This window comes from Boleophthalmus pectinirostris, unplaced genomic scaffold, assembly GCF_026225935.1.
Source record: "Boleophthalmus pectinirostris isolate CB_2022bp ecotype Guang Dong unplaced genomic scaffold, ASM2622593v1 HiC_scaffold_10, whole genome shotgun sequence".
Classification (NCBI taxonomy): Eukaryota; Metazoa; Chordata; class Actinopteri; order Gobiiformes; family Gobiidae; genus Boleophthalmus; species Boleophthalmus pectinirostris.
In genome coordinates, this window is record NW_026570971.1 from 3,450,431 (window position 1) to 3,466,276 (window position 15,846).

Here is a 15,846-nt window from a genome sequence, read left to right on the forward strand (position 1 = left end):
AGACTTGGTACAGTGTATTTTTTTTATTCACAATTTCAAAAATCATTGTGCAAACCGAGCAAATCAAACAAAGGGACTTCAGTGCATTTGTAGCTTTGAGTTAAATGTAAAATAGCGTTCTAGTTGAGGAACATTGTTGAAGCGTTTAAGACACACAGAAATCACAAATTTCAAACAAAACCACACTTTTATAAATAACAAAAGGTACATATTTACATTTTGGATTCAGAGATTAAACGCTCATTTCTTGCACATTTTGTATAATTGTGATAGTATTCATTTATTAATCATCTGAATCTTTTAACAACTAAAAAAAAAAAAACACGCTGAGCTAATTTAACTTAAAAAAATAACTCAATAAAACCCACAGAATGTTTACGCTCAACATTTTCTGGGGGGGATGATGCTAACACGAGGCACTGCTCTGTCTGAAGCTCTGTTACTCAACTTAGGGTCTGTTTACACGAGAACGCTTGCGGGTAAAAACGTTAAAATATTTTATCGGAAGTGCCTTTCGTTTAGACGGTGACGGTATTTTTGGGGCTTAAAAATGCAAAAATCTGAAACCACCCTCCAGAGTGTAAAAGTTGAATACTCTCCGCCGTAGCGTTTCCGTCTACACTGCCCAAGACGCAAAACTCTGGTCAGATCTGCTCAGGTCACGTACACGTTTACGTCACAAACATCACCACCGAGCCGCCTGGCGTGCGTACACAATCGAATTCCACACACTTCTGCGTCACCGTGTGCACGCAGATTTCCTCCCGAAAACACTCGTCTAAACGCGGAATAAAAAGCGAAGACGCGACGCCACTTCATATAAACGCGTCATCATATAAACGTAACCTTAGACTTTAATCTGAGCCTTGTTTTAGCACAGTCTGACCTTAAAGAACGGATTTAACTGAACTACAACAGGTGAGCTGATCTGTGCTGTTAAACAAGTTCACGCTCAAATACATTTACAGCCACAAACGAACTAGTATTAGTCACTGTCACCTGTTTAATTGTTTTGTATTTTTGTTGTTTTTAGGCAATCTGTCGGGCGGCGTTGGCTAATCTGTGCGTTGTGTCACCATAGCAACTGCTGAACATGCATGATGTCACTGCAAAGTATCAACTGATTGCCAAACTTCAGATTGTACTTTGATGGCACATATTTCAAAAGTCATTAGTTAAATAAAAAATAACCGTTCGTCATTAGTCATTCAAGATTAAAATTGGCCAACATATTAAATTTGTGTTTTTTTTTTTGTTTTTTTTCCACGAATAACTTTTCTGGCCTATTTCTAACTATTTCTATGCCTGAAAAGTTACGGCTTATCTGAGGAGACAAGTTACAGATCAGATCTGTGGAGAGGGGACTTCACTTAGAGCAAGGTGTTTTTAAGCAATAAAAAAAAAACATCTGTAATGACGGAGATGGGTAAGTGTAATGCCATACTGTAGAACATTCCTGGCAAAATAATAACTTCTTCCAAACTGACACCAGATAAGGATGTTAAACCAAAACATTCAATAAAAAATTAAAATAAAATACTCCCAATATATTCTAAAGGTTGTCCTGTAGTTTAGGCCTCTACAGAAATACCACTTGAAATACACTGCTCAAAAATGAAAGGAACACTTTGAAAACACGTCAGATCTCAACGTGAAAAAATATATGTTGGATATCTATACAAATACGGACAGGACAATGTCTTAGGAACAAAAGGATGCCACCTCTTTTAATGAAACTCACATTTTCAGTCTAAAGGGGGCTTCATTTTATACACACCCTGAAAATCTAAGTGAAATAATGATGTGGCAGACTCGTCCATTTTACCTAAATTTAATTTCTGCACCGGGTTCATGTGCTTTTGGATCTGGCGAAGGCATTTGCCCTCTCTGGGTGGGTGGAGAGTCCTTGCCTCAAGTGGAGGAGTTCAAGTATCTCGGGCATCTGTTCCGGACGTGTCCCACTGGAAGACCCAGGACACGCTGGAGGGACTATGTCTCTCGGCTGGCCAGGGAACGCCCCGGGGTCCTCCCGTAGGAGCTGGAGGACATGTCTGGGGTGAGTCCCTGCTTAGACTGCTGCCCCCGGCGACCCGGCCCCGGATAAGTGGAAGAAAATGGATGGATGGATAATTTCTACAACGCAAAATGCTTCAGCGTTGTGGCATGCTTAGGGCGACCAGAATTTCAAAATAAAAAACCATCCACGTTTTTTTGGTGGTTGGTAATAATAAAATTGTGAAACGAGTGCAGAAGAATTTTCCTTAATTACACAGAGACCATTCACGACTAACATGTGTCAGTATAGTCACATTTTCTTTGCGTTTTGATTGTTTTTAAGCAGATGTTTTGTATTTTACCTAAACAAATGACAATCTATGCCTCTCTTTACTGGTGGCAGGGATCAGATTGGTCAAAAGTAGAGACACGTGGGACATTTCTTGTATAAAACTGGGACAAATCAGTGGTTTGGGATAAATCTGCTGGGACAGGAGACAAAACTGGGACTGTCCCGGGTAAACAGGGACGTCTTGTGGGATGGATCTGTGAGCCTGTCTCCTCTGAAATCTCCATGTTCTGGAGATAGCTCTGGGAGACACAAAACCAGTTCTATTTTAAGGGCTGTCTCATTGTTGCATCTCTATTGCAGCTTACCAGAGTTAATGTCCAGATTTGTATAGATACCCACCTTTGTTTTTTTCACATTGAGATCTGACGTGTTTCATTTTTTTGAGCGGTGTATGTTTGTGTTAGCACTTAGCAGGTAATTATTCACTTCTCACAAGAATATGTAATTTTGTCCCAAAAAAATGCACATTTATATTCTCCCATGACAGTTCATCTTAGCATTTGCTCAAAGCGTGAATGAGACTGGCTTGCGAACTTATGCCGGACATACACTATGCAATTTCACTCAGTTCCAGCTCAAACTGTACAACTGAACTGCAGGCTTTAAAAGTTCACAGCTCATGCAAATACTACTCGTGCGACAGAGCGAAACCCTCACGAGGCGGCTGGATTTCAGACAGGCTTGATATTCTTGCGATGTACGAATGCCGATCGGGAGCTGGTCATGTGGTATTAATCGGTTCTCGTTATTCCATGTTTACTACACGAAGCACGACGCACGATTAAGCCAAAACTCAGCCCGAAACTGTCCCAAAAACAGTCGCACGAGTCAAAAATCACACAGTGTACACCCGTTTCTAGCCACAATCACTTGTACTCACCTCACATTAAAACTGGGACTAAACCCGGACCTAAACCAGGACTAGGATAGGACCAAACCAAGCCAAGTGTGAATGCTGCCTTTTTCTGGATATTCTTGTTAAAGGGCCTGTACCAGATTTTTTCCCCTGTATATTTGTGGGTGAAATGTGTCTTGCCCCAGTACAGCAGCTCTTGAGGTTAAAAGAACTGTGCTGTGTACTGTCTGCATCGAATTAGAAAGTGTTTTATTGTCCGTTAAACAGGAAGTTCAAGTTAGCATGCTAGTTGTTAGCTTTATTTTCACGCTAAAACTCCGCTCTGTGAGCTGTGAAAAGTGCTTATAAACTCATCGCGGTGAAAAATGAGGATGAACTTTAGACCTCTGTAGACCGTTTAAAATTAACTAGTTGTGTTTTCATGTTTTTAAGATGGTAAAAATCAGGTACAGCACCCTTAAAAATAGCTTTTCTTTTGACACTAGAGTAGCAGACCACAAACTCCCAGGCAACCGACATTCTAGACTCTTTGACAGTCCAAACTTTGGGACCAATACAGATTCTCTCTTCGCCATCAACCTCCGGCACGCTCTGATCGCAGCCGCACTTCTGCCTTTCACTTTACACGTGTTGGTGCGATACACATATGGATTGAATTAGCATGACCCGTACACGCGTCAGGACTACAAAGATGGTGGCGTCCCGTAGTCCTCAGGAGCCCAGCGTGTTGAGCAGACTCATCCTCTGCTTGAGGCTGTGCAGCAGGTGCTTGGGCAGACAGTCCCAGGAGGTGGACAGGCGCTCGCGGTGCTCCACGATGGACTCCATGCAGAACCTGGAAGGTAGAGGAACGGAGATTACGTCGTGTTTGATTCCACTTGTTATTACTCTTCATGATTTAATGCATTTTGTTTGAGTAGCGCCCTCTTGTGACGATCAGTAGTGATAAGTGGACCTGACGCAGTGAGCATGTTGCCAGTTCATGAGAGACGGGAACGAGGTGGGGGGGAGCGTGCCTGTGTTCCCTCATTTCTAAGTTGTTTTTTTCCACATTCCCACATTTCCTTTATCATCCATTTGCATCAGAATTTATCCCCATTTCTCCCAATTTGTTCATCAGTTACACCCAACCTATTAACGAGCAGGAGAGTGCACAGGATCCTAGGTTGAAATGACTCTGAATTAGGGATGGGCATTCGATGAAATTTTCTTAATCGATCATCGGAAGAATTAACAATCGATTATCAATTAATCATTTAATGTTTTTATATTAAAATGATCATCATTATTATTACTATCTGCACTACTAATCTGCCTAAATAAATTCAACTTTACGACATATAAACCGTAACGACTCTAGAGCCACATCAGTCCGTTTGACATTATAATGTGTTTAATTCAGTTTTGCGCAACTCTCACAGAAACAAAACTTAAAACCGCATTGCTAATTTGCATAAACTAAGCGAAGATAAAAATACAGCTCTTGTGCGCTGATGCGGTTCAACTTCTGTCGGATTAAAAGACATGACTCAGTGGGGTCTCGTCATCGACACTGCGCAACTCTCACCTGGCAAAGATTTTTTCCACTGGACACCGAAACATATGTGCTGCTTTGTACACTGTGCACATGGACTCACACTTGTCCCGAACGCAACGGAAAGCGTGGAATTTCTTGTACAAGTCATCGTTAAATACGCATTTGTGCTTCGGTACGTTGCAGACTGACCGACTGTTTGTGTCTCGCTCCTTCTGAGTGCAGAGACACATGTACTGTTTTGGTCACGCTACGCACAGCAACCTACATTCGGTTTGTCGATTAAAATGAACGTAATCGATGAAATTCTTAATGATCAATTGTCGATTAATCAACAAATCATGCCCATCCCTACTCTGAATCATCCCTTTAAATGCAGTACAAAAATAAAAATGACTTGACTCAAAAATCTTATAAATAAGGGAACATAATGCTGCGGGAACGTAGGGCTGACCCCGAGATGGGTCACCGACTTTAGCTCTGTTGTTAAAAAACGTGTATTTCTGTTTAATTATTCATTATATGTTCACAGCCTAATTGTAGACTTTATTTATCAGGGTGTCCCCAGGTTCAACTACCCCAAATTTAAGACTTTTTATAGACCTTTTTAAGACCACTTAAATTAAAATTAAGACCAACATCGCACACATTATGCGGGCAAAATACACCAGATCCAATTCTAATAATGACCAAACAACTACCGGTATTGTATCTAGAATCTAAGAGCCGCTGCGAATTAAATCTACACTTCCCCATGATCCATGCGCGGGCGCCAGAAACCAAAGTATTGTTTGTGCATACTCCAAATTAGAAGTGATTTCACATTGCTGTTTTTTTTCCCCCTCCCTCCATTTAACATGGCACAGCAGCCTGGTTGAGTAAACAAAAAATAGGCTAATGAAATTTAAGACCTTTGTGAAAAAAATAAGATTTGGACAACAGAATTTAAGACTTTTTAAGGCCTTAATTTAGGAAAATGAAATTTAAGACCTTTTTAACTTTTGACTTTTAAGACCCTGCGGCTAACCTGTTTATGTCATTTGGGACAGTTATGAGTTAATATTTTGTACAATGTATGAGTTAGGAGGGGGTCTCACCTGGGGAGTAAATCAGTGTATGATTGCCACTGATGGACTGTTACACATGTCGTGACAGAAGCCAACTTTTAGACGCTAATGTGACTTTTTCTCCATGTAGTTTTTTTTTTTTTTGTTTCATGCAGATTAAAACCACAAAAGACAGCACAGTTTTCTGGCCATTTGTTCACAACACAACGCAGATAAACCATACCGCAGTCAAAGATGGAAGAAAACAGACAGGTTATTCCTGCAACCAAGTTGGACTTTTGCCCGGCCAAGATCAGCGCGGTTACATGGACTATTTGAGCTAGCAAAAATGTATTAAGTGGTACACACAGCATATGTAGGGTGACAAGATTTTCTAAATCAAAGACTGGGACTCCCCCAGTTTGTGGTTGTAGGTAATAATAAAATTGTGAGTGCGTTGGCAGGTATCAAATTGGTCAAAAATATTGACACCTGGGACATTTCTTGTATAAAACTGGGACAAATCACTGGTTTTGCATAAATCTGCTGGGACAGAGGACACGTGGCTCAAAACTGTGACTGTCTCGAGTAAACAGGGATGTCTGGTCACCCTAAACGTGTGTGTATGCTATCACAACACAATCAGCGCACAGAGCCCGCTCATAAAACCACTGAACATCGCATCAGGTTTATCCAGTTGTGTACAGTTTTCTATCATGTTTTTCTATATTTATAGAGAACTGTCATGTGGGAGCATTGCACAGAATCCTACAGTGAACAGTAAGGAGGGTTTAAATATGGCCCAGGAGATGTATGATCACTCTAAAACCTCTTCAGGCAGGTTTTTGAAGAGGGAACATTATAACACGGTCTTCTCACCTGACCAGAGACTTGGGCTGAACGTTGAAGATCAGTAGTTGGTTGCTGTGAGCCTGTGGATGTGCACACAAACACAGACAGAGACACATACATATTAACACTGCTGTAAAAGTGCGCAGATGATGATGATGGTGATGATGAAGGGCTCTCACCGCTCTCTGGTGGGACAGCAGGTTGTTGGCACATCCTCCAAACACAAAGACTTCTCCATCAGGCCCAGGACACGCCGTGTGCCACAACCTGAGACATACACACAAACACACACAGAGACACACAGACACACAACAGTCAGTGTACAGGGGCCAAACAACAGTGAAAGCAGCAGAGACAGGCTGAGGAGAGGACGGAGAACATGCTGTTCTTTAAAATAAATACAGAAATTCAGAGGAAGGGCGGGAGAAGACACTGTCCTCGTTAAATACACATTATACTGTTATTATTTAAGTTTTTGTTACTGTTCTCATTCTGAGGGAGTCTTGTAGGGAAAAAAGCTTGACTGTCAATAATAAATAGTAAATGGTCACATTTTTATACAGCGATTTTCCACCTTAAAGGCACTCAAAGCGCTTTACAACAAAGAACCACTCACCCAATTACACATATTTATACTACAGTTTATGCAGACACTGGGGGCGAGGGGGGTTAAGTGTTTTGCCTAAGAACACAACGACAGCATTCATCTGTGGAAGCTGGAATTACAACAGTCAACCTGTGGATCAGTAGATAAACACTCTACCAACTGAGTTACTGCCCCTGAATGCATTTATATTAAATCATTTATTATTTAAAAGTATTTTTGTTTGTACAAAAGGTTTCTATGCATTTGCTTATAGTTACAATAGAGCTGATTATCCTAAATTAAACCAGATAGTTGTGCCCTCTGCTTGCCTCCACTTTATGTTTTCTAAATACATCCACCTCCATGGAAAAACAAGTAGTTGATGCCACCGGGTCAGATCATCAGAAAGCTGACCCCATTCACAGTTAAGATTTTTTAGCAAAAAAACCAAAACATTCAATGCTGCACTGTGAAATATTCCAGACATAGCCACCAGAAAAATTACACAGTGCACCTTTACTGTACGTTACCTTGGGTTTTCAGTGTGGCTGTGTTTGAAGGGCTTCCATTCATTCTTGCTGACACAGTACAACCAGGCGTCACCTAAACACACACATTACACACACGTTACACACACGTTATACACAGCAGGAGCACATTTTGTACGTGACAATGAAGACATACTGAGGGTGTCGCGCTCTGTGGTGAAGCCTCCGAACAGGAAGATGTGGTCCTGGGACACGGGGGTGAAGGAGTGCCACGAGCGCCCCACTGGCCCCCCCTGCGGGACACTCCTGAAAGACAGTTTATTTATTGGAGAAGAAGAAGCAGCCATAACAATAAAGCAGCTCTTGAGGTCAATATAAGTCCACTGTGTACTGCCTGCATCTAATTATAGTATCTCATTGTCATTTGTTATGTTTCTTTCATTTACATTTTACATTTCACACTTACATTTCATGCCACTGCCACGTGTCCAGGTCCAGGTAGTACAGGTCGTTCAGTCTGTAATTCTGTGGGGCACGTAAGGAGGAGTCAAAACAGGTTTAGAACATTTATTACATGACTCTACTCTGTTCATACTTTATATCGTCCTCCAAACACGTAGCCTCTGTTCCCCACGGTAGCGCAGGCATGAGCGGCTCGAGGAGAGGGACAGTTACCCTGGAGACAAGAGTGTAAACACATGTGAAGTGCAGACTTCAGAAGCACGGCCTCTGTTTGACGCCTGGAGCTGTCAGAATGCCTGGTGTCGGTGCTGGTATGTGAATGTTACATGTCTGGGGAAGGGAGCTTCATTATTTATGAAGAATTTAGTGGAATCATTATGAACCTGTTGTGCAGCTCTGCAGCTTGTTCTCAACACTTCGACTGAGAATAACTTTGTTCATGCTGGGCTGGAACATTACTGTGATTGATTAGATTTGTGACAATCTAAATATTAAATGTATTGCACTTTTGTAAAAGTGCAATAGTTTAACTTCCAACATTGTGATGAGCACTTTTTTCCATTTTGAGTGTTTCTGCAGAAGTTCTGGTGTATATGAAATGTCTGAGCCCAAAGGTTTGGTCTTGTTCTTTCTACAGTTTAAGAACAAACATCTTACTTCTGACAAAGTATGAACTGGTCTTCAGTGTGTAAGTTTAAGTACATACTGTGATAAATGACAGGGTCTCATTACTGTGTAACCTTTAGTACTGACTGTACAATATATATTAGTGTGTAAGCATCATTGCTGAGTGTAAATTACACATGAGTGTGTAAGCTTAAGTACTGACTGTATATTACACATTAGTGTGTAAGCGTTAGTATTTACCGTGGTAACGGGCTGACTCCAGCTCAGGGTCTCCAGGTCTAACACATGGACGTGGTTGTTCCAGCCTCGTCCTGGGCTGTCCCACTGGAAGAGAAAGCAACAGCACACTCAGTACCAAACATTTAGGACTTAGTTTGACAATATTGACGCATAAAGAGCTGACACAATTTTGCTATGACATTAGGAAGGTCTTAGAAAGCTTTCAGGTTATATGTTCATGATAGATTATGCTTCTGTCTCAGTTTACTTCACTTGAGAATCAATGACATAAAATTGACTTCAGGGCGATCCCTGTGTTTCGTGCATTACCACAAGTGAAGAGGATTCGTCATATTCAAAAGTCCCTCTGTGTTCATGAGCAGCGTAGCCATAGCCGCCAAAGTAGATGATCCTGCAGAGAACCACACACCACATTAGTTCTACCACTCCTCAGTGGGTGGACTCTACATTCTACGGCAGACGCACTTGTTTCTGTAGACCCAGCAGCCCAGCTTGTCCTTCGCCGAGGGAGGGGTCCCGCTGAGCTCCCTCATCTCCTCCCAGGTGAGGCTGGGGCCGTGCAGGGGAAGTCGGTAAATCTGCAAACAGGTACATGTCAGACCAGAGACACACGGGAAACGCAGCTACAGCACAGAGACAGCTATGGAAGTGATCAGTGCTTTTGAACGTCCTGGAGGCTTTAAAAGGAACTGTACATAAGATAAGATATGATCTAACTGTATTCCTAAATATGAGTTAAACATGTTAACAGTGAAAGCTATATTTGATTTGAACAATTGTAATGCTGATTTATTCTTAATTAAATGGACATGATGTCAAGGTGTTTATGTTATAATCTGGTGTTTTGGTTCTCAAGACAATCAGAAAGCAGATTGGCGTTTCAGAGCTTAGACCGGTCACAGAGAAGGCCCGGTCCCCCTGGTCTCATCTTAGGCCCTACGAGCTGGAGCTGGCCCTCAGAGTGCGTGGGGGATTGTAAATTTGTAAGAGGTCCCAGGCGTATTGTGAGGCCGGTCAATTCAAAGCTTCAAAAACAAACAATAAAATCTTAAAATTAATTCTAAAACAAACTGGAAGCCACTGCAACAACGCAATAAACAGGGTTATGCACTCTTGTATTTTGCTTCCAGTTAAAGGTTGCGCAACAAAGGTTTGGACCAACTGTAAGCGGGAAAGTACATGATGGCTGATGCCAGAGAAAAGTGCACTACAGTCGTTTAAACGAGACAAACCTGTGTGGCCTGTTCAAATGCATGAAAAGATTAAAACGGTTTCACTTTGGATAAAAGCCACAAATGATAAAAGCCAGATCTGATGTTCACATGTTTTGTTTTTTAAATCACTGTCAATAGTGATGCCAAGGCTGGTGACAGAGGGTTTGACAAAGACACTCAAATCTATAAGGTGATCAGTGTTGCCAAACAGTAAGATCTCAGTTTTCCCTTCACTGAGACTCAAAACGTGGGCCAACCAAGTCTTGATGTCACTAAAGCAGTCGAGCAGAGGTGTCCGGGGGCAGCAGCAGCTTCCTGAGTGGTAGGTAAATTTGGCATCTGCATATAGGTCATACTGTCATACTGTAAGCAATTTTGAAAATCAAACTGAGTGGGAGGATGTACAGTGCAAAAAGAACTGTAAGAGAGCAGGATATGCACAGTTTTTTTTAACAGGACTCAGTGAAATGTAACTGTACATTGTTAATGTGTTGTTCATTTTCTTAGCTGTATATAAAAGAAAATGATTGACAAAACAGAAAAGATCCAATTTACCCTGTTGGTGTTGCCTCTGGCGTGGTGGCCTCCGAACAGGTAGAGCACTCCGTCCACACACACTCCACAGCTGCCGGACATGGACGTGTGCAGGTTTCCCCCGGCCAGATGCTTGGACCTGAGGCACAAGGAGAGAGGGACTGTCACACTAACCGCACACTAACCGCACACTAACCACACGCCATCCACACGCCATCCACACGCCATCCACACGCCAACCACACGCCAGTAATAAGGCAAGGGCATACCATTCTCCAGTCTCCATGCTGTACATCCAGATCTCATTTCTGGGCAGGTAAAGGTCAAAAAAGCCATGGTTTTGGGCATTCTAAATAAAACAAGAATTTAAGTTTATCAAAAAAGAAATTCACACAAAAAAAAATATATATATTTTTTTTTTACTAAACCAGGAAACAAGACAAAAGAGTAAAATAAATAAAGCGATAATCTTCTGTTAACACAACATTTGTGAGTCTCTTGTTGCACTTTATCCAGTGCCTTCTGTAAACAGACACGTGTTAACCTGTGCTGCTAACTCTGTACTTTAAATGTTGTTTTTTTCCCAAATTGTGCAACCTTATTATATACACCTGTCACAGTAACGACTATATTGACTTATCATTCAAAATATATAAGCTGGATCAATAATTATTGTGTGTACCCTACCTTTTCTTTGTACAAGTGTTGTTGTAATACAATCTGAGCTATAATAAGTGATTTCTGACGCTAAATACTGGTTCATTCTGTTATTTATTGCAACTCAGGCTTAATATGACTATTTAAAATGGTTTACTGGAATTATCCTGTATTATTATTATTGTGTCACTGCCATAAAGTAGTTTCAACATTGTAGTTTATCGCAGCATATCTCTGTAGCAATATAACACATTTCAAAATGTCCGGACAGGCCTAATTATACAGTTATTGTTGGTCATTATGCACTAATAAAAACAAAACAAAAAAATAGCTTATCTTCACTCACCTTGTACCCGCCCCACACATACATAGCAGTGCCGTCCACCACAGCCACATGTCCGCTCCTCTCCGCCGGCGTGTCCAGCTCGAAGGACTCTGAGGATTCAGTGTCCAGAGGCTGCTCGCCCTCCACCTCCTCCACCTCCTCGTCCTCGTCCTCCTCCTCTTCTGGATCATCATCTTCAGGAGGGAAGTCCTCCTGATTGATCATGGCTATCATCTCCTCGTCCGAATCCTCGTCCCACTCCATGGCTCCTCCAGTCTCCGGTGAGCAGAGAGGAGCAGTGAGGGAGCAGCGAGAAACCAGCAGAGCACGCCGACTTTCACCGCTGAGGAGGGGATTAGGTCATTAGTTTAAGTGGAGCCACCAGGAAGTGTTTTAAGTATGTTAAGAAAGTCACAAGGGCTAAATGGTTAATGGTGACATGGCGCTTTTCTACCTTCAAGGCAAAGCACTTCACATCAAGGAGCCACTAAATCATTCACTCACTCCAATATATGCAGGTGCTGAGGGCAAAGGAGGGGGTTACGTGTCTTGCCCATCAGCCTTGAGTCTGGCGATATGATACATATCATGATATCCATGTCATGATTGAATATATCATGATATATCCCGATAGTAAAACATTGGATGCTATACTGGATATTATCAATAATTACTTCTAATAATATCAACTACACCTTCACAAGAACAAATTGTACAAAAACAAAATTGTACAAAATAGAAATTATAACCTTTCAAATCATGAGAACTGTAAATGTAACTAATTAATTTTAGTGAAAAATATTATTCTAAAAAAAAAATCTATTCGGCTGCTGTCGAGGACCAGGAAGAGAGAGCACATCACCCCAGTACTGAAGTCTCTGCAGTGGCTTCCTGTGAGCTTCAGGATAGATTCTAAAGTGCTTTTATTGGTTTAGAAAGCTCTTAATGGTCTTAGTCATATTTATTTATCTGATCTGCTTTTATCACATCAGGTAGTCATCTTTTAACTGCCCCAAGAGTCCAAACTAAAGCTCACGGTGAGACGTCATTCGGCTTTTACGGCCACTGTCTGTGGAACAGTCGACCTGAGGATCTGAGGTCCGCTGAGTTCCTATTTTTAAAAGTAAAATCAAAACATATCTTTTCAATTTAGCTTTTAATTGAAACCTTTACTTGTTTTAAAATTTAATTATTATTATTATAAATGTTTTAAATTAAATTATTATTTATTTTTACTATAACCTTTAGGAGTTTTATGTTTATGTATTATTATTGTATATATGGATGACACAATGAGGTGGGGGGTGCTGTTGTTTTTAATTATTTTTAATTATTGTCATTTTTCTGTTGCATTGAAGTACTTTGTTTTTTGTGCTACATTTCAAATGCATGAAAAGTGCTATACAAATAAAGTTTGATTGATTGATTGAATTTGAATCGATTCAAGAATTGTGCAATTAAGTATCACAGTATATTATTGAATCGATTTTTGTTTTTACACCCCTACCCATAAGTATCTGACCACTCTGCCAATTAAGCCTAAGCATCATTAAGAGCATTCAGTGAGCTTTCGATTCAATACAATTCAATACAATATATTTAAAATCGATTTGATCTGGTTCAATAAAACTAAAGGCTAAATCATGGCTGTTCTACTAAAAGTCTTTGTTAAATCACTTCTTGTGCGAAGTTAATATGAAACACATGGATTTTAATAATCAAAATAGTGAAAATGTCAAATGTGTTGCATAAATGAGTTTCTTTCCTCTAAACAAACAACAAAACTGTAGCAATGTAACAAAATAATTTAGCAAAATACACCAAAAAATATTCTTAGTGATATGTCAATACTGTATCATCACATTAAATGACACGATATATCGATATTTCAATATTTTTGCACACTCCTACTACCAGCAATGTTAACGTTGAGAGCGGGAGGGATTTAAACCACCAACTTTTGAATCAGAGGGCGAGTTACTGCTGCTCAGAGTAAACTAAATACATTCTCGGTCGCCTAAAGACAATGATTAGTTGAATAAAGTGGAAGTGAGGCAATAGCTGTCAAAACCATGATCTCACAAAACCACAACTGCACAGAAGTTCATGCAAAAAACAAAACAAAAAACGATCAACTGGCAAATAATTTCCTCTACACAGAACAAAATCTGCTGTCTTATTTTGCATAAAAGTCTAACACTGTAGAAACATGTTCTGAAATGTGATTCTTATATTAGTTTGTCAGTTCACATTTGAGTCTTTTTGTCAATTCTTCAGGACGCGTTTAAAATGTGAACTGCACAAGAATACATTTTTTCCCCCAAACCCCAAAAACTCAAATTTATCTTTAGTAGACACACCCAGCCAAGAAAACATTTACTGTCACTGCTCACAGTCGACTACAATACATTTTTGGTCGCCTAAAGACAATGATTAGTCAATTAAAGCAGGTGTGAGGCAATAGCTTTCAAAACCATTATCTCACAAAACCACAACTGCACAGAAGTTCATGCAAAAAAAAAAAAAAGAAAAACGAACAACTGGCAAATCATTTCCTCTACACAGAACAAAATCTGCTGTCTTATTTTGCATAAAAGTCTAACCCTGTACAAACATGAAATGTGATTCTTGTATTAGATTATCAGTTCACATTTGAGTCTTTTTGTCAATTCTTCGGGAAGGATACATTTTCCCCCAACCCCAAAACCCGAATTTATCTTTAGTAGACACACCCAGCCAAGAAAATATTTGGTGTCTGCTGTAAACAAAGGACTACAGCTATTCTAGTGTTGATACTGACGCAGATTTAAGCAGTAAAAATGCTCTGATCATTGCAAAAAAAAGTCTCGAAAGGTGAAAGTGAGTAGTTAGCAGTAATCAGGACTCATCCGTGGTAATTCCAGCAGACTGACCTACTTCTGCGAGTCTTTCACTATTCAGGTCATCAAGTGACGACGTTAGCCCTCGTCCCCGTGTTAAACCAAATGCTTTAATTAATCCGGATGTGGACTGTGCAAAAGCGTAACCACAAAAGGTTAAATCAACAGTTTAAGAACGTTAAAAACACAACTGAGCTCTGACCGCGTTATCAGCTGAGCCCAGACGACAATAACAACAGGAGCATGTGTCAAAAGCATCAGAAAAGCGCTTTTATGAGCCCACCGGATGAATAATGCTAACCAGTAAGGTGCTAACTTACGTGAAATGTGGAGTTAAATGATCTCACAGCGCATTCGTTTTGGTTTCAAGCGTCGATTGTTGTATAAAATAGTATTGTTTCCGGATGTTTTTCTGCAAAAATTAGCACCGGTCCATTGTAAATGAGGTCACGGCGCTACGTCATCAGCAGTGGACGCGTGAAAGACGCGCCCCCGACGCACGCGCCTGACGCACGCCCCCGCGAGGACGCGCCCCGCAGAAGAACAAATAAAACAAACAAATAAAACTAAACAAACAAACTAACAAATAAAACTAAAGAAATAAATAAAACTAAACAAACAAATAAAACTAAACAAACAAACAAATAAAACTAAACAAACAAATAAAACTAAACAAACAAACAAATAAAACTAAACAAACAAATAAAACTAAACAAACTGATAAAACAGCGACAGGACAAAAGTGTCAAAATGTGATTATTGCAAAAGGCGCAGCTACAGCCCAAGTGCCCATGTTCTTCTGTTATTACAACATATTTCACGTTTTATCTTATATAATTATAAGCTGCTTTGCAAACAATCTAAACATTTAGATTTATTTGTAATGTAACATAATATAAATGTAAAGCCATCTTAAATCAAACATAATAAAATTATTCAATTACAGGTGCTTTTATTGGTAAAAAATCTTTATGGGAGCAGGGTTCCTCCACAGACTGGATCTACATCTTTGCTTGATGACACAGACTTGTCTCAGTTGAGATGGATGTATTTAATGCCATACTGGCAATGTTAGGGCTAAGTTACTAACACTTAGTTAGCTTGGACTTAGGACTTAGTTAGTTGACTAATTTAATTTCTCCTGTGCCTTACTGTAATTAAATCACTTTCTAAAGTAACTTAGTAGTATAACACATTAA

At 40.2% G+C, this 15,846-nt stretch overlaps 1 protein-coding gene across 2 annotated transcripts; it reads right to left on the reverse strand.

Annotated features, from left to right (window-relative positions):
• Window positions 1–8: 8 nt before the first annotated feature.
• Window positions 9–15,101, reverse strand: klhdc2 (kelch domain containing 2). Of its 2 annotated transcripts, none has more exons than XM_020926087.2 (14): window positions 14,968–15,101; window positions 11,790–12,111; window positions 11,056–11,135; window positions 10,808–10,925; window positions 9,504–9,616; window positions 9,348–9,429; window positions 9,039–9,122; window positions 8,305–8,385; window positions 8,176–8,234; window positions 7,906–8,015; window positions 7,752–7,824; window positions 6,815–6,902; window positions 6,663–6,715; window positions 9–4,038 (listed from the first exon to the last, which is right to left on the reverse strand). In XM_020926087.2, the coding sequence occupies exons 2-14, from the start codon at window positions 12,030–12,032 to the stop codon at window positions 3,915–3,917; spliced, it is 1,308 nt and encodes a 435-aa protein (XP_020781746.1). In that variant the 5' UTR covers window positions 12,033–12,111; window positions 14,968–15,101; the 3' UTR covers window positions 9–3,914. The 2 variants fall into 2 exon arrangements, with proteins under 2 accessions (XP_020781746.1, XP_055010938.1); XM_055154963.1 differs by lacking the exon at window positions 14,968–15,101 and adding an exon at window positions 14,681–14,837.
• Between the last annotated feature and the right edge of the window lie 745 nt (window positions 15,102–15,846).

What these genes read in the sequence shown, in the direction of transcription:
- klhdc2 (XM_020926087.2), bottom strand. Translation starts at nt 12,032, where the DNA reads ATGGAGTGGGACGAGGATTCGGACGAGGAGATGATAGCCATGATCAAT. An exon ending in ACGTGGCAGTGGCATGAAAT is followed by an intron (nt 8,016 to 8,175) that starts GTAAGTGTGAAA and finishes ACTGTCTTTCAG; the next exon opens with GAGTGTCCCGCAGGGGGGGC. An exon ending in TGCTGTCCCACCAGAGAGCG is followed by an intron (nt 6,716 to 6,814) that starts GTGAGAGCCCTT and finishes GCACATCCACAG; the next exon opens with GCTCACAGCAACCAACTACT.